The 18,990-nt window shown below is 44.3% G+C and overlaps 5 protein-coding genes across 8 annotated transcripts; 3 read left to right on the top strand and 2 right to left on the bottom strand.

Moving 5' to 3' along the window:
• Positions 1–1,254: 1,254 nt before the first annotated feature.
• babo (TGF-beta receptor type-1 babo) lies at positions 1,255–10,267 on the bottom strand. 3 transcript variants are annotated; one of them, XM_017085437.4, is made up of 8 exons: positions 9,597–10,267; positions 9,207–9,527; positions 7,363–7,480; positions 7,051–7,256; positions 2,567–2,794; positions 2,271–2,504; positions 1,677–2,200; positions 1,255–1,612 (listed from the first exon to the last, which is right to left on the bottom strand). In XM_017085437.4, the coding sequence occupies exons 1-8, from the start codon at positions 9,667–9,669 to the stop codon at positions 1,430–1,432; spliced, it is 1,887 nt and encodes a 628-aa protein (XP_016940926.3). In that variant the 5' UTR covers positions 9,670–10,267; the 3' UTR covers positions 1,255–1,429. The 3 variants fall into 3 exon arrangements, with proteins under 3 accessions (XP_016940926.3, XP_016940928.3, XP_016940927.3); XM_017085439.4 differs by lacking the exon at positions 7,051–7,256 and adding an exon at positions 5,042–5,169 and having other exon boundaries at positions 9,597–10,266; XM_017085438.4 differs by lacking the exon at positions 7,051–7,256 and adding an exon at positions 6,424–6,569 and having other exon boundaries at positions 9,597–10,264.
• Positions 10,268–10,373: 106 nt separating this feature from the next.
• On the bottom strand, positions 10,374–10,963 carry Tom7 (Translocase of outer membrane 7). Its single transcript, XM_017085440.4, has 2 exons — positions 10,738–10,963; positions 10,374–10,629 (listed from the first exon to the last, which is right to left on the bottom strand). Exons 1-2 carry the CDS (start codon positions 10,835–10,837, stop codon positions 10,565–10,567), a joined length of 165 nt encoding a protein of 54 aa, XP_016940929.1. The 5' UTR covers positions 10,838–10,963; the 3' UTR covers positions 10,374–10,564.
• A 1,058-nt stretch (positions 10,964–12,021) lies between these two features.
• LOC108018191 (uncharacterized) lies at positions 12,022–15,009 on the top strand. The gene is made up of 3 exons (XM_017085701.4): positions 12,022–12,209; positions 12,328–12,408; positions 14,162–15,009. The coding sequence occupies exons 2-3, from the start codon at positions 12,358–12,360 to the stop codon at positions 14,348–14,350; spliced, it is 240 nt and encodes a 79-aa protein (XP_016941190.1). The 5' UTR covers positions 12,022–12,209; positions 12,328–12,357; the 3' UTR covers positions 14,351–15,009.
• Positions 12,415–13,621, top strand: LOC108018190 (zyxin). 2 transcript variants are annotated; one of them, XM_070994962.1, is made up of 2 exons: positions 12,415–12,698; positions 12,729–13,621. In XM_070994962.1, exons 1-2 carry the CDS (start codon positions 12,449–12,451, stop codon positions 13,541–13,543), a joined length of 1,065 nt encoding a protein of 354 aa, XP_070851063.1. In that variant the 5' UTR covers positions 12,415–12,448; the 3' UTR covers positions 13,544–13,621. The 2 variants fall into 2 exon arrangements, with proteins under 2 accessions (XP_070851063.1, XP_016941189.1); XM_017085700.2 differs by having other exon boundaries at positions 12,415–13,621.
• A 535-nt stretch (positions 15,010–15,544) lies between the features above and the next one.
• On the top strand, positions 15,545–18,576 carry LOC108017770 (dymeclin). Its single transcript, XM_017084890.4, has 5 exons — positions 15,545–15,773; positions 15,841–17,020; positions 17,078–17,575; positions 17,639–17,761; positions 17,823–18,576. The coding sequence occupies exons 1-5, from the start codon at positions 15,631–15,633 to the stop codon at positions 17,970–17,972; spliced, it is 2,094 nt and encodes a 697-aa protein (XP_016940379.1). The 5' UTR covers positions 15,545–15,630; the 3' UTR covers positions 17,973–18,576.
• Positions 18,577–18,990: the final 414 nt, after the last annotated feature.

Genomic DNA, 18,990 nt, shown 5'->3' with positions numbered 1-18,990 from the left:
CTCGTACAAGCTCTTACTTGTAACTTACATCGAAATGATTAAAATGTTAATTAATGTTTACTTTAATCTCTCAGCTGGCGTGTGTTGATGGTTTAAGGAAACATGGGTTGTGTTGAAACTACTATTGCATTCTGGTAATGGATTGTGTGTACAGGTATACATTGATAATGGACTCATTCAGCTTTATGGCATTTGATGTACGAAATTAATTAATATATGATGTTAAACGTATTGTATTACCCGGAATAAGCACACCGAACGGTGTGCGCACAGACTTAAACTAGTGGTTTAGGTTTGTTCACGAAACAATTAGTTCCTTAGAATTTACAATCGAAGCAAGTATAGTATACAGTTCATATATAAATATACCATATATTTTGTTTTGTTATTTTATAGTTTTGTTTACTTTGCTTTATTTTTATGGCTACAATAAAATAGGAAGAACAAGCTTTGGTTAAAATGAGCAGAATCAATAAAGGGACAGCTTGAAATGCGACGTATGGTTAGATGAAATAACAAAAAGATGAACATGCAACAAGATTTGGTTGATTGCCAGGGTCGAGAGTTTTGGTGTAGACAATTTAAAATAGTTAAAACTTAAAAAGAAGCTCTTCCAGCAATATGGGTTTATACTTGGGGAGAAGGGCTTGGTATATATAAAGCTAGGGAGGCACAGCAGCAGCAATAGCGACGTGGGCATGGCAAGCTGTACGTGAGCAGGCGGCGCACCAAGTTGTTTGATTCTTTAAATTTTACTTTTACGTTACGGTTTCCTGAGTTTGTCAACTTTATGCCTAAAATTGTTAATAATCTTCTCTGCTAATGATCTGGTTGTGGGTGTTTTGTATACTTTCTATGTTGCAGGCAAAAAACTGCCCGCGATTTGCATCTGGTTCTCACTGCTTTCCACTGCTGCTCAGTCTTGACAAAGTCTTACTGTATTTATCGTTTTGTATTTATCATTTTGTTTGCTGGATTCTCTTTCGCGAACACGATTTATAAAAAATATGTATTGTGTATATAACGTGTTTTTTTGTCGGTCTATAACTAGGCCCTAATTGGTAGCTCGAATGGCAGTGCGGCAGTTCCCTTTGGCGCGCCGCTTTGCTCACGCTGCCCGGAAACAAGCAAATCTCAGCGAAAATGTCAACGAAGGTTATGTACAATAGTTTGGGCTGGTGTAAACACAAAACTAATAACGAGCTCGTTCGGAAACAAAGCAAAGTATTGAAAACGTTAAGGATGAGTTAGCGCTTAATATTTACAATTTTCTTTGTATTTCATTTCTTAACGGGTTTCTGGAACTGCTTGGCAGGCGCTGCCAGGACATTTAAGGTAACACGGGGCCAGGTTACAGGTTACTAATGTATGTCTCCCCCCGATCCCACGGGACGGGCCACGGGGGCTACTCCTCAAACTAGAGCCACAATCAGTTCTTGACCTTGTCCTCCACACTGATGCTAGCAAGTGTCTTTTTGATGCGCAGCGCCGTCAGGCGGGCCACTGGATTGGGATACCAGCACTCCTTCATCACCTTGGCCATATTGTGGAGCACGTCGGAGGCGTGCCAGCGGTTTGGAATGTTAGGACGGCTCTTTTCAATGCAAACCACCTCAAGGGAAATTATAAAAAGTTAGTCAAATCGATTCTCTCCTTCTTTTAAATCAAAAAGTTACCTTCTTCATCTCCTCAATGCTGGGATCTGGCTGCACGGCATCGTAGTACGGCAGTTGGTACTCGTCGTAGATCATGCCCATGTTGCATCGACGTGCAATCTCCCAAAGGATCAGGCCAAAGGCGTAAACATCCGCCCGCTTGTACGAGTCGAAGTGCTGGTCGTTCATGCTCTCGTCCAGCACCTCTGGTGCCATATAGCGCTTGGTACCCACGCGATGAGTGGAGGGTATGTCCACCGAGTCGTTCTTTTCCACGTGGCGCACGGCCAGGCCCAAATCCCCAATAGCACAGCTCAGGTTTGATTTGACCAGTATGTTCTTGGATTTGAGATCGCGATGGGCAATGGCGGGCTTGCCGCGGGTTCCCACAATGTCCATGTGCAGATGAGCCAGCCCAGTGGCAATACTCAGCGACATGTTAAGCATGGTGTTGGTGTCCACCGTGTGCGTGGTTAGATAGTCAAAGAGCGATCCGTTCTCATGATAGTCGGTTACCAGCCACAACTGCGTCCAAGTTCCGTTGTCTGTACGAAAAAATAATTAAAAAAGGTAAGCATTTAAGGAATCTCTCAGAGAAAGTGCAGATGGGCTCACCCTTGTTGTCCGCAGCTATGAAGCCCAAAATATTCTCGTGCCGAAGCATTACCGTCTGATAGATTTCCGCCTCGCGGAACCAGGAGCACTCTTCGCGACTAGAGAAGATCTTTACCGCCACGTTCTCTCCGCGCCAGCGTCCACGCCAGACTTCGCCGAAGCGCCCCTTTCCAATGACATGACACAGCTGCACCTGGCGGGCAATAGAACGCTGCACCAGCAGGGGCAGACCAGCTAAAAGAGAGGAAACGAAATTAGGCCAAATTGAAGTTGGGAACTCACCCCATGGAACTCACCCGAACCCGAACCGGAGGTGGTCATCTCAATGATGTCGTGGATGGTCGTATTACCATTTAGTATGGGATCGTACACGGAGTCCTCCTTGGCAAACGGCCTGCCGCTGGCCAAGCGCTTGCGACGTTGGCAGTAGTACCAAGTACTTGTGCCAGTGAAGCAAATGATTAGGGTGGCCCCTAGGATGATGGCCACAAACTCCCAGCTGGTCAGACGATGTGGCACGTAATCTGTACAGAATCCACAGACACTTTCATTATTAAGGGCAGACAAAGGGTTCTTCATGTAAATGTGATCGAATTAATGGAAAATAAATACAAATAGAATGCAGAATGTTAGTCAATCAGTTGAGAGTGGCATGCAGGAAGCCGTTAACAAGTAAATGTGCGTGATAACAGTAAGAAATCAGGGTGCAAAAACGAAACGAAACAAATCCAAACCCAAAAGCTCATTCCAAACACTGTTAGCTGTTAGTAATACTTAAATATAGTAATTTATTTACAAAAACAGCACTGACCTGCACATGAATAATTTGAGTTATTTACAAACCTTTGCACATACCATACGGCAACGAGCCTAGGATCTACTTCAAAACTACTAAATAATGGAGCAAACTTAACAAACAAAAACTAAATTTTTGGCTGTTTACAATAAAACAAAACGAACCAAATCCAAGCCCAGTCCCAAACGAGATATTTCGCAGACGAACTAACTCATACAGACATACCAACCTCCCACTGAACAAACACAAAAGTGCAATGGAAATGAGCGAACAACTGCGAAAAACAATATGGACAAGTAAGCCGCACTGCCGCTGGAATACTCTATTAGAAGTTACATCTTCAGTTTAAGCCAAAACTCGAGGTTATAAACAGACTTAAGTTTCTGTTGGTAATAATCGATTTAATTTGGATTGAAAAATTGTCACATTTTGAGTAAAATAACCTACTTTGTACTTTAATAAATGATTTGAATGTTTTTGATGTCATGTAGCTAAAGCGTATAATAATCCGTTATTATCAAAACTAAAAGCTTTGCTTGAAATAAAAAAATAAATATTTTAGTATTAACGGATTATTATCAGTTTTTGAAACGGGACACCAAAAACCCTCATATCATTTATTATAATATAACTAGCATTGTAAGTAGATTTGAATAAATAACTTTATATAGCTTATTAGTATGTAAAAGTGTAAAATTTAATTGCTTTGGCATATTGAGTGGGCTAATGGAACTTCTGCTAGGGTAATAAGTTTGAAAAAGCGGCAGACTGCGGGGCAAAAAATGCGGCCATTAATGAATGAAATGAGAGACCGTTGACTGCGACTTGCAGTTGCAACTGCAGCTCTGAAAGCGGCATTGCACATGAATGAAAAAGGGCAGACACACAGATACACACGCACACCGGCACAGACATTCAGGGGATTGGGCGGAAGGGGGGACAAACAAGGCCACCGTCTGCAAGGGCTTCTTGAAACTCCCACTCCTCCCGCCGACGGCCCTTGAGACGGGTTTGTTGTTGCTGGTAAATGCCTTGCTTACTTCCTTCTTAAATGCGTTTTTAACAAGTCAATACGATGATGACGCAAAAGGTCAGGTCAGCAGACAAACCCGCAGAACGGTGCGGCACCAACTCAGTTGACAGGTGCAAAGGTGGCGGCCTGAATAGCAGGTGGGGAGTGGGGAGGGGGGGGTTGTGGGTTTGGGGGGCGGTTGGCCAGCAGACGAGGCCACAGACAAGGTAACAATGTGGTGCGTACAATTTACATGAGATGTGGCAAGGAAAGTCAACGTATAAACAAGGACGACATGCCAACGAAACAACACATTGGAGCGAAATAAAACCCTGTTCCCAATCGCGTCCCTATCCAAAATCCCCCAGTCGTGAATTCGAATATAAAACTTTTACTAATCATTGCTTTCTAAAATTTCTTTAAAAAAACGTTGTCTTTCAGAATCCCAAGAAATCTCTTTATCAATTAAGAAAATTTAGATATATGGCATTTAGTTATTTATTTATTTTTTCGGGATACCGCTTACTAATAATGATTATTCATTAATATTTATGGTCAAAATTAATTCAAAATCAAAAGATCATAATCATTGCGGAGTTGAAAAGGCTATCAAAGTATTTGCTTGAATAGAACGAATTGGGAACAGGGTCCGACGTTTACAATACCTATTCTTCCCTCAAAGGACGAACAAGGACGAAGACTGGGGTGGGATGGTGTGTTCGCTGAAAGCGTGGGTGTGCGAGGTGTGTGTGTTAGCCAGGTATTCTTACGCGTGTATGTATGTATTTCTTGTGTGAATTCAATGTGTTACAAATTTGAGTATACCAAAAAAACTTCGCAAATGAGGTGGTGCAATGGCATGGGCGTGGCTGCTTCGATGGCTGGTGGTTGGATTGTTGGGTGGTGGTGGTGTTGGTGGTGGGGGTGGCGGTGTTGTTGTGGGCGGTGCATTGCTGGTCTCACCTGGTAGGACACCACTGTAATTCTCACGCGTATTGCAATAATCTTCGGCACAGCACTGTGAAGAGGCTGCCTCCGAATTTAATTTGCACGAGGTCGGATCTTCAGGTGGCAACTGGTCTGTTATGCATCTACATACATAATATTTAGTTGGGGTTTGTTTTTATCTACTAAGTTGCGTTAGCTGTTCTTTTTTAGTCTACATCTAAATTAGGTTCTAGGTTTTCGGGTAGTAGGAGATTAGCACTTGTTGTTCTAGTTGTTTTCGTTGTATTTGTTGCGGTGTGCAGTTACGAAGCAGCTTTTGTTACCACTTACAAGCTAAAATTTAGCAGCAGCTCTTGTTTATTTATTTTTGGTGGTAGCTCAGCCAGGATAGGGGTTGGGGTGGATTTTTCAGCTGCAGCAGGTGGATTCAACTGTGTTTTCGGGTGCAAAGGCAGTAAGCAGAGTCTGTCGGCCATCAAAATACCAGGGAATTATGGGGGGAAACCACTGCCAAATGTGGGAGAGGTGGGGCTTACTAGACTAGTTGTTCAGACCAGTTCCATGCTTCACTTTTCACGAATTATTTTTCATTGAAGTACAATTTAAACAATTTTCCAGTGGCAGTGTTTTAAATTGCGACTTCAAGAATATTTTCTAAATGTCAAGCAAAACATACTGAAGTGAGAATCGGAACTGGACTGTACGTTCCAAAACAATAGGCCAAGGAACACAGCGAAGAAAAATCATTTTGGGGAATATCATAACTTATAAAGGAGGATTTACACATATCAGAAGTCTGATGTTAAAACAGAAACCGAAATAGTCCTGGACAAACTTCGTAAATTGAGACATGTCCTTGGAAACCACAGATTCTTTAGAAAAAAGAGAGCAGAATAGTGAAAAGCTAATGCTCCCAGGACAAAATACAAATTCACCCCTTGAGTGAAAAGTCACATATCTACAAACTACTAACACGATTCGAATTTGCAAAGATACTTTGGCATGCATAGAGATACGTGTAATTTATTAAGATAAGGTGTAAGCTGGATTCCGTATAAGATTTATAGTGTGTGTTTGTGCCACAGGGAAAAGCAAGGAGAAAAGAAATCAGTGAAAAGGTAAAGAAAAAAGAGAGGTGGGAGCCCAAAAAGCGGAAGAGGTGCAAATAGTTAAGGTAAATAATAAACTTAAGAGACAAGACTTAGGCGTTGTGCACACCTGAAAGAAAAACTGACTAAGCTAAACCAAAATATTATTACAGATTATTGATAGTTATTACTTTAATTAAATTGATGCAGTGCTAAATTAGGCAAAGTGAATTAGAAAGTGTGCAAACTAAAGAGAGAAATTGTATTGTTGTTGGTTGTGTGGTTGTTGTTACTTGAATGTGGCTGTACCTTTTTCAAATATCCTCTTCATAAGTTCATTCTTATTGCAGAAATCAGTTCTACAGCACTCAATCCTAAACGAGTTGTACTTTTCGTTACTAGTGAGGCATTCAAGGGGTTTACTCCGCTGCATATTGTATTTCACAGTAATGCACCTACGTCACCGTACAGCACGGTACACAATTATGTAAACGGATTTTTATATATGCGATATATGCGAGTGGAGGCCGAAGGGAGCGAAGGAGCGATCGGGATATAGAGAAAAAATAACAATTAAACGAAATTAGTATTGCTTGGCATTGGTTGCTGGTTTGCTGCTGCTTCTGCTGTAGTTGTTGATGCCTGCGGCTTGTTGCTAATTGAAGTTTCAGTCTGGTTAGTAGCAATAAAAGTATTATAATTATATTTAAAACAATGTGTATAACGCCGCTCTGGTTTTCAGAAGGTCATCATTAGTAGTGCTCTGCATTTCGGGTTATGATCATTTCAAAAACTTCAACTCAACATTGCATAAGTGGGGGATCGGTCAAAACTTGGGCAACTTGTTCTTGAACGGCGTGCGAGAGAACAGAAAGAAGAGGGAGCAGTCAGAGAGGAAAGGGCTTAGGGGCGAATCACGTGCAGAAGCGCACGAACCTTCGACAGCGACATGCCGACCATCCAAGGGGCTCGACGGCTGGTCCTTCGTCTTCGGCCGCAGATAGCGGTTGCAGAAGTCTCTGTCCTTGCAGCAGGCGTGGGCGCCACTCCGGCCCACCGGACGGACCGTGGGACCGCCGTGCAAGCCATCGTTGCACCAGATGGAGCGGCCCGGCGGAAAGATTTGCGACTTGTGCAGACATCTGCATCGCAGGTCATACGGATCAGATAATTATGTTCACACTGGCTGCTCTGGGGGACAAGTGCTAACCTAATCGAAGGCCTGCTCATCAGGCGCACGAAACTCACCTGTAGCTGAATTCGATGGTGCCATCGACGTTCTTCTCCACCGACGTGAAGCAATAGCCGTCCGTCTCGCAAATGTTGTTGGAGTCCTTGCAGATGTCGCAGTGGCACTTGATCTTTTCTAAAGGTTAAGGGAGGCAGAAATGCATTATTCAATAATGTTTTTGTTATGATGCTTGGAAAATTAAATTATTCGAGTACACAAAAAAAGGCACAAATTACCATTGCCAAAATCAAAAGATTTTAATTTAAAAAACAAACCCTTTACACCAAATATGATCACGTCAATAAGGTGATATTTGTACTATTGAAGCTTGAATAACCGAAGCTCATATGCATGTTCATATAAATAAAGGTTTAAAAAGTCTATCCTCGAAAGGAAAATGCTGACGACATTAAAAAGACTTAAAAATATATATACAAGCATGAAGAAAAATATCTCACTCGCACGGTATGTAAAGCCGATGCTCATGCATGTTCAAATAAATAATGGTTTAAAAAAATCGGGGTATTGATAATCCAGCAGGTTGAAAAGTTTTAATGCATAGATCCCAGTAATTAAATGGAGTCATGTGTAAGCAAGCTCATTTCCACGGTATTCATAAATTTATTATCTAAACAAGTAAATTACAAAAGCAAAGCTCATCCCTAAGCTCTGTTAACTAACAGCCGGAATTCTCAGATTAAGAAAACGCCCAGACACCGATTGAAGCAAATCAATCAATTAGGTGCTGGCAGAAATTAACTAATTAGAGAACGCAGAGATCCATAAATCAACCGCTCGCAGATTGTCATCTCCTTCGGCAGTGACTATAAGTTGGGATTTGCCATAACCATGCCCCCGAGGCACCTGGCCGGGCACACGCTCGCCCAGACAGACATCCACATTCACCGGCACCGCCGAGAGCGTGATGAAACAAAAACAAAACCATTTAGCATTAACAAAGCAGACGCGGAGAAGACAAGTGCAAAGTGGAGGGCCAGACAATGCGACCAGTTTTTCCGTCCCCCGACTGCGAAAACCCAGTGCTTAGGCCTGCTTTTTGTTTTTTTTTTCACCGACTGCAGTTGCAAGTGCCCGAGTGCAGCAAGCAAATGCATCCAGACGTGGGGGTGTCTGCTGCCAGGCAGCGTTGGAGTGGGCCATGAGAGCTGTCTGGCTCAGCTCATTGACACCACACCGAGCTGACGTCACGAGATGGGAACGGAATCGGAGCCACAAGCGGAGGCGCAGAAGAAGACGGCCTCTTAGAAGCATTCAGAGTCTTTGAGGTGTTACAGTCACGCGATATACACTCGGAGAAAAGACCACAATAATATTAAATTGTAAAAAGTTAAAAAATTATTACAACGAAATTTGGAGTCCTTCCTTAATTTATATTCCTGTTCTAGTCAATTTATAATATTTTAAAAGAATTTAAGAAATCCTACAAATTCGAAACTTTCGAAATATTTAATGCTACACGTTTAAAAGGTTGTTCAATAAATCTAGATTTGTCTAAATCAAGTTCAATCTAAACTATGTCAATTAAACAACAAGTTTAGTTGTGTTTACTTTAAATTAAAATAATGTGCATAGTTTTTGATTAAAGTGTCCTCCTGGGTGGAACCATTCCCTTTTTAAAATGTAGCCTTTCTCTATGATGTACAAACTAACTACAGTATTTGTAGTTCTATTTAAAGTTTGAGCTATAAATAAATGCAAGCCTAATGTTAACCAATCGAGTTCGAGTAATTCATTCGATTGTGAAAACAGAATGAGTCAAAAACTTCTTGTTTATCAGATAATTTCCTAAACATGTATTGTGGGTACTTTATCTTTCAGTGTGCTCTCCGTTGAAACTTACTTTCTGGTTTCTTGGAGCTCGGCTGAGCTACGTAGATGGGCAGCTGGGGGGCAACAGCCGTGGCAACTGCTCCGGATCCGTCGCCGTCTTGCGGCAGCGGCATGGTCGCGGCGCTACCGTTGTTGCTGTTGTTGTCGTGGCTCCTGTTATCAGCGGCCAGCGACGACGATGGCGATTGATAAGACTGGCCAGCTGTTCCGTTCGGCGCCTTCATCGCCGGCGCTTTGGTCGTCGGGGGCCACTTGCCAGGGTGGGAAGCAGTCGCAGGATCCGCTCGGGAGCCATTTAGACTGGTGTCCATCACAAATTCAATGGGGGAGGCTGTACAGAGGGAGATTTTAGGTTAGTTTCGCACCTGATTCGGACTGTCGGAGCCCCTGGGAAACTCACAGCAAACGGAGGCGCCGAGCAGAGCGCCCAGGAAGATTAGCCGCGGCACAGATAACATGTTTGGTATTCGCATCGGTGATAGTGTATGCGATCCGAGCTATTGTTATTGTTTGTGCGGCCAGGGGGCTTTTCTTTTGTTTTCCACGATCGCACGCACACGCGCGTCGCAAGTTCAAAGTCTGTGGCCCGCAAATGAGGTTGTTTCGTGCGAGGACGAGCCGCAGGAGCAGGAGGAGCGGCCAAAGGACACCTCAGACAGCCACTAATTGGCCCCGAATTGCGCATTTATGGCGTAGGACACGCGCCCGCGGAGTCTCACATTTTGCTGGGGCATCGCCGGGTATATAGTTAGCCGATTGTAACGCGATTTGCGAAATTCGATGAAGGGGGCTCGCACTGCGAAACTCGAACTCCTCACTCCGCCCAAAGTTGGTTGGAAAAACTGCTCTGCCTTACATTTCACGGACGAGGGCGACTTTTCAGGCGGATTTTCATCACGTGATTTGGGGCAGTGGCGCGGTGGAATTGGCACTGTTTTCGGTTCCGTGAGATGTCCGGCACTTTCGGGTGTCTGGTGCAACCGTTTGTTTGTATTAATTGCTGCTATTTTGCGTTAAATATACAATTTAGTGCAGCGAAAAACCCGCGCTGGTGTGTGTGGATTTGCAAACAGTGTGACCGCACCTGCGCCAGTATGGCCAAGTTAGGCTAGCCACAAAATCCACCCACTCGCCGGCGAACTGCGCTAAAATACCCAAATAATAATTATTGACGGTATAGGATCTAGATTGTGGTTTATGTTGGAAAATCGCTTGTTTCAAGGATACATGGCACAAGTTGAATTTTTTGTAACATAAATTTATTTCCAATAACTGCAGGTACTGCGCAAGTGCCCAGGAATCCAATCAGAATCAAAATGCGGGGAACGCGATGGGAAAATGGTCATGTTTCGGTCGGCTGGCCATTTTCTATTGCCACAACAGGCTGAAGACGTTCAACGGCGGCATGCCGGGCTCAGCTCCCTTCATAAAGCCTGTGTAAATACAAATTGGACAAAATCAATGTCGGGTAACAACATTCCGCGGCTGCTTCTTCTTCCCAGCCGCGTGCGGATGGGCAGAAAACATGAACCAAAACTCACCCAAATACAGGACAAGGGGAACAAATCCCCAGTGGAATCCCGTCTGCACGGCGCCAACAACAACTCCCAGGCGCTCCTTGACTCCCTCGGAAAGTTCCATTTCGTGCGGATAATTTACTTAGTCTGTTTAGCGAATTATGAAATGAAGTCCAACAACGAAACCCACAAAAACGATAGTGTTGGTAAACTCCGGTTTGAAGCGAGCGAAACAGCTGACAGGAAAAAATTGAAATTAAATGATAACCTTTTCTATATTTTCCAAGGACAGATCCGTCGCAGATTGCTGGGCCTGAAACAAAGGCAAAATTTGGGAAATTCCAAAGTCAGTTTGTAATAATCACTGCTCTCCGTTGGGGTGGCATCGCTGGCAGCCCATCGGTATTTTGTTATATATTTCTAAGACGGGCACACTGCACACAGCAGTTGCGCAATTTTTTGAATGAGGTTCGCTAAAAGGGTTTTTCTAAATTTATACTTGTTACATGAAAACCTACCGAATACACTACCAAACGGCAGTAATAAAGTCAATGTTATATATAATTGAGACATATACACATGAGCGATGTCTCATTTTATTGTTAGTTAAGGACTTACACGAGGAAGAAGGGAGCACAGCATTTAATGTCGGGGTCGAGGTGTTGGTACGGCTCTTTGATTATTGCTCTCTTTAATACATTGACCAAATTAAGAAAGAATCAATCGAAGATTTCCCTAGCCAAGTACTGATACCAATCATGATTTAAATAAATACCCACGTAGGTAAAACTGTTATATGTCTGAATCAAAACTTAAAATGCACTTGACAGTTCACAAGATAGCTTATCCAGAATATCCATAGTAAATAAGGGCTTGATAAAGTAAAGTACATAAGCTCTCCAAAGTAAATACGGTTTAATACACATTGGATGTTTGAATCTAACTGTTGTGTTTTTCTTTTTCGGTTTATTTAACGTTGCGGTCGGAAAAAAGGATTATAAGTGTAAGAAATAAGAAAAGGAAATAGACTTTTTTAGACTTGTCAGGCCTCAATGCAAAAATGTATTTATGAACAATCGATTTCCAGCCAAAGCGAAATGTGAATCATTTTAAATTTTAAACGAACTTTCTGAACTTTCATTCCTTGAACCGAAGTTTACTTTGTAAACTGTATAACTTTAGTTACGTTAAAAAATCTACATTTATTTATCTGACAACTGGTAAAAACTAAGTTTAACAATTGAATACCCTGACTGACTATCGAAGCACAAAAGTGCTCCATAAAGCGATAGTATCGTAGCCACTTACAGCCCCACCTCTAATCCTGCATCCCTTTCGCTCTCGCTCCGCTCACATGTGTTCTAAATCGTTTTATTTTCTTGATTTTCATTTGCTCGCCAAATTGTAGCAACGTTGCTGGTTTAATCGGCTGCACCTGCAATCGCGGATAATCAGAGAGCGCAGACGGACACTCAGTTTTCATTAGCACCCGAAACGTAAGTGATAAGAAACAGCTTTCTGTGCTGTCGCTTGCAAGCAGCGAGCAGCACCAGGGAAAAATCAATTCGGGTTATGTAAGCTCGAATAACCGGATACCGTGCTCTCCATTCGCAGGTCCCGATCGGATTGGAACTGCAACGGACCATGAAAACAACCAATCTCGGCCTGTACGCTTTCCGTTTAACCTTCGGTCAGGTGAGCACTCGCACATTAAACCAGAAAAACAGGGGACAACATGCGCCATTTGGGGGCAACCACTGAGTGTTCCGGCCAGGCGAACCCCCAACCACAATCCCCGCACGCAATGGAGCAACTGCAGCCGGGAGACGCGTGCCTGGAGTGCCAAGGTCTGGGCAGGAGTCACAAGCTACGCTACTTCTACATAAGTCTCGAGGAGCAGCTCTTGAAGTGTGAGTCCAGGAGCTGCTTGTGGCCTCACAACGACGAGGTCTCCTCGGATGAGGAGCTGGAAATGGAGGCTCCAGCTCCTCTTGAATCCGTCAGTCTGCCGCCACCTCCTCTCGAGCCTACCAATCTGCCTCCACCTCCTCTGGAGTCTAACAATCTGCCTACGATGGAAGCTGTTCTAGGCTCAGAGAATTCTCCAGATGATGACGACAATTTTATACTGGAATTGCTGCAGCAACTGACTCCGGCCACAGCAACCGAATCCGTTGGAGCGCCCCCTGTATCAATTATGAATCTCAGCTCCATGCCGGATCCTCGGTCTCCAGAGGATGCAGAAGTAAAGCCCTGTCCTACACTGGGCCTTCCGGATTTGAGCTTCCTACAGGAAAACATTCCCGAACACAAAGAACCAGCAAAAGCTGTGATAGCCAATCGGGAAGAACCCCTCCCATTCAAACTTAGGACTCCTCCCAAGCTAAAAACCACACAAACTCATAGTTTTAAAGTTAAGCAGGAAGTGGCTGCTCCAGTCAAGACTTCTGCTGGGCCTAGCTGGCAAGGCAAAATGGAGATACCCCTAGTGCCCGCCAGTATAAAGACGTCTAATAGTATTAAACCCAAGGGAGATCCCTTCAGTACTCCGCCCAAGAAAGCATCGACTCAGCCACAGACACCGACACAATCGCCGCCAGCTGTCAACATAATTATCAGCATTCCCGAGCTGAATCCCGCCATGCCCTTCCTCGACGCCATCAAGCGCCATTCCGCGGAGCCAAAGCCCTCTGCTCGTAGCGGAGTAAGACGACCCAAGCAGCAGGCCAGAGGAACCAACGGCAGAGGAATTCGCACGCAGGCTGTGAGACACTTGATCGAGCACCTGGAAATCACCAAGGATGCGAAGCTCTCGTCACCTCGACCATAATCAGCTGGCTTTTTACCCAACTTGAGTATTTAAAATAAATTTGCATATGGAATTATGCATGCAAGCACCGGACAAGAATTCAAGTTCGTTTATTTATAAACAATTCAGCTGGTTATTTTTTTTTTGGCAACGCAAGTTGAGGATTATTAATACGCGGCACGCGTCTAGAGCATGTTCAAGTGGACAGAGATAGCGCTGAAGAGCGAAGAGAGGCCATCCAATCAGTAGATGTGAACTTTGGAAAGGAGGTCGCGGAAACTGCGTCATGCGGCGATCCATTTCAAGCCGGGATTGGATGCCAATCTGCATACAACTGATAGGGCAAATAGACGTCACCAGGAATGTAATACAACGAAAATTATAGCAGGTGGATTTATCAACAAAGCATTACATCGACCCTCTGTAATCAGTTCAATGAACGTGGGAACATGTGGGGTAATCGCTTTCGCGTGGCCGGAGCACTTGAACCGGGTTGCCGACGGCCTGCGTAGAATGTTTCTGCTGCGCAGTTTGTCTATGTGGGCGGGGGGCATCAGGCAGTGGGCCAAGTTTATTGTTTGTTTGCCTAGCTATAAATACCCGACAACTATATCGGTTCTCCTATCTTATCTTCCGCAGGCGCCGCCGTTGTCCGCACAAGCTACGACACACTGCAGCCATGGCTACACCACCAGCTCGGCGTCGCCCAACCGTGTGGTGACCCGCTCGGCCACCATGCTGGCGGTCTTCGGCATCGCGCTGTCCTCGTTCAGCCTTAAGCAGCTGCTGGCCAAGAAGCAGAAGCACCAGGGCCTGCGCAAGCTCTAGGATGGGGATCTAGCCAAGGAGTGAAACGAAGATTGGAGCAATGCCAACACCAGCGGCAGGAGGAGCGATGAGGAGCCACAGCGCCATGTCCCGAGATCACACATTCGATTAGTTCATCACCCGTCATCATCGTGTATATTTACCTAAGTTAAGTCATCCACTCACCACAGACTCAACCGGAACTCGGACATGGAGGCTTGATTTGAAATATTTTCGTTAAATTGAGCGGAACCGATGCAGGACGATAGGGATCTATCTGGGCATATATAGATAGATGGATATTTTCTTGTTTACACATGCACACCATGCAGCGCCAACTAAAAGGAATAAATTTGTGATAAATCGTGTATGAACGTAGCCAATCAGCATACAAACTGAATGAAGGAGATAGAGATTCGCTAAATTTACGGAAATCCCAAATTTTCCTACACTCTTTTGTTGCCCTTTTTGTTTTATATATTTTATGTGTAAACAAGTCTATCATATACGTATATTTAGTTACAAGTTGTGTGCAAACCAGAGAAACGACTAAGTAAGAAGGGATAGACACAATAATGACTTCGTTGGATAGCAGATCGCCGAGCAGGCTGCGTCAGTATCCAAGAAACAAACTAGTTGTAGTTCCGTATTCAAATAAATGCATTCTATTCAATTCGAAACTTATGATTTTTATTTCTGTTTGTCATTTTAAATATTCTGATATAACCAATATTGAATAACCAATCCTACATCTGCTAGTCAGATTCTATTCGAAGTTCGAAATAAATAAATTAATCATGGATTTTGTAAAATTTTTAGTGTTGGAAATTGGTCGACTTCCTGAAGGATGATTGTAATATAAAAACAAATGGCGTAAAATTATCATGATGGATGATATATAGTTATCAAAGATAGATATATCAAAGATATCCGATAATACTTGAACCGAATCATACAAAAATGTAAAGAAATTCGAAAAATGTCTTAAGTTTTTTAAAGAGTTTGATGATACTGTTATTGCAATCTAAGTACCAAAAGCAAAAGGTTTATTATTACTATTTATACATGCAGCTTGTTGCAGGTCAAACACTTTTTAATGGATTCAAGTGCTGTCAGAAGTATTTTAAATTTCGCGCCATCGACTCAAAAAAACTGAGTGGCAGCACAGCCCCATATTGCAGATTTCCACAACGCCGCGCGAGGGTCACACTAGCATTCACCCCCTCACCCCGCCCAATGATCAAGTGACGTGCCACCAATATAACCATTGGCCGGCCAACAGCAATCTTTCGGACTGCGGAATGGGCATCAACGTCAGCAGGACGGCCGACCTGGGGTCCAACTCCTGGCTCCAGCGCTTCGTGGGCCGCCAGCACATCGCCCACGATGACGAGGCCTTCTGGAACGGACTGCTCAACTACAACATAGTGCTACCGGAAAGCAGGTGAGCGGAGGAGTGGTGCGGCAACGTCAGCAGTGCTAATCGCGGGAATGGGCTTGGGGTCTTTTAGCCAGGACCAGCTGAACTTGGACAGCCGACTGGAGGCGTTGTGCCAGTCCTTCATCGGCAACAACCTTAAGACGGGCAACTTCGGCTCCCTGGTGACCGTGTTCCTGGAGAAGACCAGCGAGCTGCTGTCGCTGTCCGACCAGGAGAGTAACATGCACGTGTGGCAGACCTTCAACGCGCTCTTCATCATCCGTAGCCTGGTCAAGTACATCAACGAGACGGGCTCCGAGTTCCAGCTGCTGCAGCACTTTGAGGCGATGCCCAGCGCCGAGCTGCTGCAGGCGGCCTTAGAGCAGCAGCAGCAGACGCCTGCGGAAAGCGCCACCATTGCCATGGAGGCAACCGAACAGTCGGCGGCGGTGCCGGTGATTGTGGACGGATCTAAGTTTGAGACCTTCATCGATGCGCTGGTCAATCTTATCGTTGTGATCCCCGTGAAGGAGTTCACCTACCACCTGCACCTGGAGGCCGTGAATATGCTTATCACCCTGCTGTCGGTGCACCTTTTCGCACAGCAGCCTACGGACAAGTCGATCGTGTTCCGCACGGTCTTCAAGTGCCAGCACGCCAACGTGCTAATGTCGGCACTGCTGCACTTTGTGGCGCGGATGGTGGAGGTGCCGAACACCATGTTCGGCTCCAGCTCAGCCGGATCCTTCGTCTTTGGCATCGCCGAGTCGCTGCTCTCCATCTTTACGTTCCGTAAGCAACCAGACGTGCTAAAGTCGGGCCAAGCAGCCGGTGGCGGCGAGCTGTTGGAGCGATTTCGCACGCACTATCCGCTGGCCAACCAGAGTCTTCTGCTGATCCTGATCTTGACGAACCACTGCACGGCGCAAGACAACGCGTACCGGACAAGCCTTTTTGGTTGCGCCGACTCCAAGGATTCGCCGAAGCAGGGTGCTGTCTCCTTCCAAATTGACTTCTCGGCGGTGTATGAGACTTTGTGCCTCATCGTCACCATCGACCAAGCCACGTTGCTGCTCTACCTTTTGCTTCATCGAAACGAGCGCTTCTACCGGTTCGTCATGCAGCAACAGGATCTAGAGCAGCTGGTGATACCCATTCTCCAGACACTGTACAATGCTCCTGACAGCAACTCACATCACATCTACATGTCGCTGATCGTCCTGCTGATCTTGAGTGAGGACGAGGGCTTCAACAAGAACGTGCACACTATTGTAAGACCACTGCATCCACTTTAAAGTAACCTAACTAACCCATATTCCTTCTATCAGATGTTGAAAAACATCACATGGTACACGGAGCGCACCATATCGGAGATATCGCTTGGCGGCATCCTCATTCTGATCGTCATCCGCACCATACAGTACAACATGCTGAAGATGCGCGACAAGTACTTGCACACCAATTGCCTGGCGGCGCTGGCCAACATGTCCGGCCACTTCCGCGCACTGCATCCGTACGTCGCACAGCGGCTGGTCTCGCTGTTTGAAACGCTGGCCCGGAAGCACACGCGTCTGGATGCGCAACTCAAAGAGCCAGCCGACAGCGCAGTATTTGTCAACGTGTCGACGACACCGGAGGACATGCTACAGGATCTGAGCGTGCTGGAGGAGGTGTTGCGCATGGTTTTGGAAATTTTAAACTCCTGCCTCACAAACCAGCTGGTTTACTGTCCCAACTTGGTGTATACGCTTCTGTACAAGCGAAGCGTCTTCGAGGGCTTCCGCAGTCATCACGCCTTCCAGGATGTCATTCAAAACATCGACATGGTGAGTTTGGAGCATTATTTAACTATGTTGTTCTGTGAACCTTATGTTTTTCCTCTTTGACAGGTTGTTGGTTTCTTTTCCTCGCGTCTGCAGCGTGTGCAGGAGCAGCGAGGTGAGCTTGGCGTTAACGAGGTACTCGAGGTTATTTCCAAGGGTGCCAGTCAGTGGTCGAGCGACCGGCTGAGAGTAAGTTTTGAAAGTCTCTCTAATAGTCAATATATTTATGTATCCCGTCTCTTCCTTACAGAAATTCCCGGATCTTAAGTTTAAGTACGTCGAGGAGGACGCTCCTGAGGAGTTCTTCATTCCATATGTGTGGATGCTGGTCTGCAAGTACGGTTGCGTGCACTTCAGCTCCGAGAGTATCAAGAGCGTCGCCACGGACATTGCCTGCTAATATTTACTACTCGCTCCCTTCCTCACACGCACACACCCGGCTCCGCTTTGGTTTTCACCATGTTTCAGTGCTTCTGCATTTGTGTTCTGTGCAGGATTACCCGATCTTTAAGCCATATACCACGCACCATCCTCTGATTCAAGCCAAAATGTCGAAATGTTATATCAAAAACGAAAACAAAGCAAGCGAAATGTTGCGCTAAATAAGAGGCATATGCATCTCGAAAGTTGACGATAATTGAAACATAGCAAACGAGAGAACTAACGATAATACTTAGATCTAGTTACGCTAATACTATTGAGTATGTTAACAAGCAATCCAATCGGAAATTGTACAAGTTAAAACATAGCATAATCCTTAAAACATGATCATATTTTGCTACGCCAACAACAGAGAGCATATTTAAAGGAAAGTTAAGCTCGTACGCCTATAGATTGATTGCTCTAATCAACGGAAAGATGCAAATCCAATAAAACGTATATATACATATTAAAGAATCGGAATATATATGCAAAAGTATATTTACATTTTAGTCTATGATAATTATATATTATTGTATTTAGCAATTGGAAAAGTCGATAAATTATATATTAACTAAAGTTCATCAGTTTTTTGCTTTCTTCTGGCCTGTGGAATTGTATTTTTCCACTGTACAAGATAAGTGTTGAGCATGCGAATTGTGTCACTGCTTTGTGTTATCTATGAAGAGCCCAACTTTTTATTACGTATTTTGGTTTTATCAAAACGAAAGAGTGATAAGATGCTCTATGGAATTTTTCATCGGAACATTGCTTTGATTTATTTATGTTATTTTTTAAAACAAAATATTAATTCTACATACAAAATTTCTAGTATCGAGTTTTTTGGTCGAAAACTTTATACGCATTTGTCAGTTTAAAATATCTTACTAACAACTTATAGCCCGTGTATTTCAGTACAGTTGTTGAGAGTTGTTGTAAACGTTTGAAATCTAGAACAAAATTTATTGAGGTAAAGTTGCTTAATGCAAAAAAACTCC

This window comes from Drosophila suzukii, chromosome 2R (assembly GCF_043229965.1).
Source record: "Drosophila suzukii chromosome 2R, CBGP_Dsuzu_IsoJpt1.0, whole genome shotgun sequence".
NCBI classification, from domain to species: Eukaryota; Metazoa; Arthropoda; class Insecta; order Diptera; family Drosophilidae; genus Drosophila; species Drosophila suzukii.
Note: the sequence above shows the minus strand (reverse complement) of the source record. Positions and strands in the feature narration are given on the sequence as shown.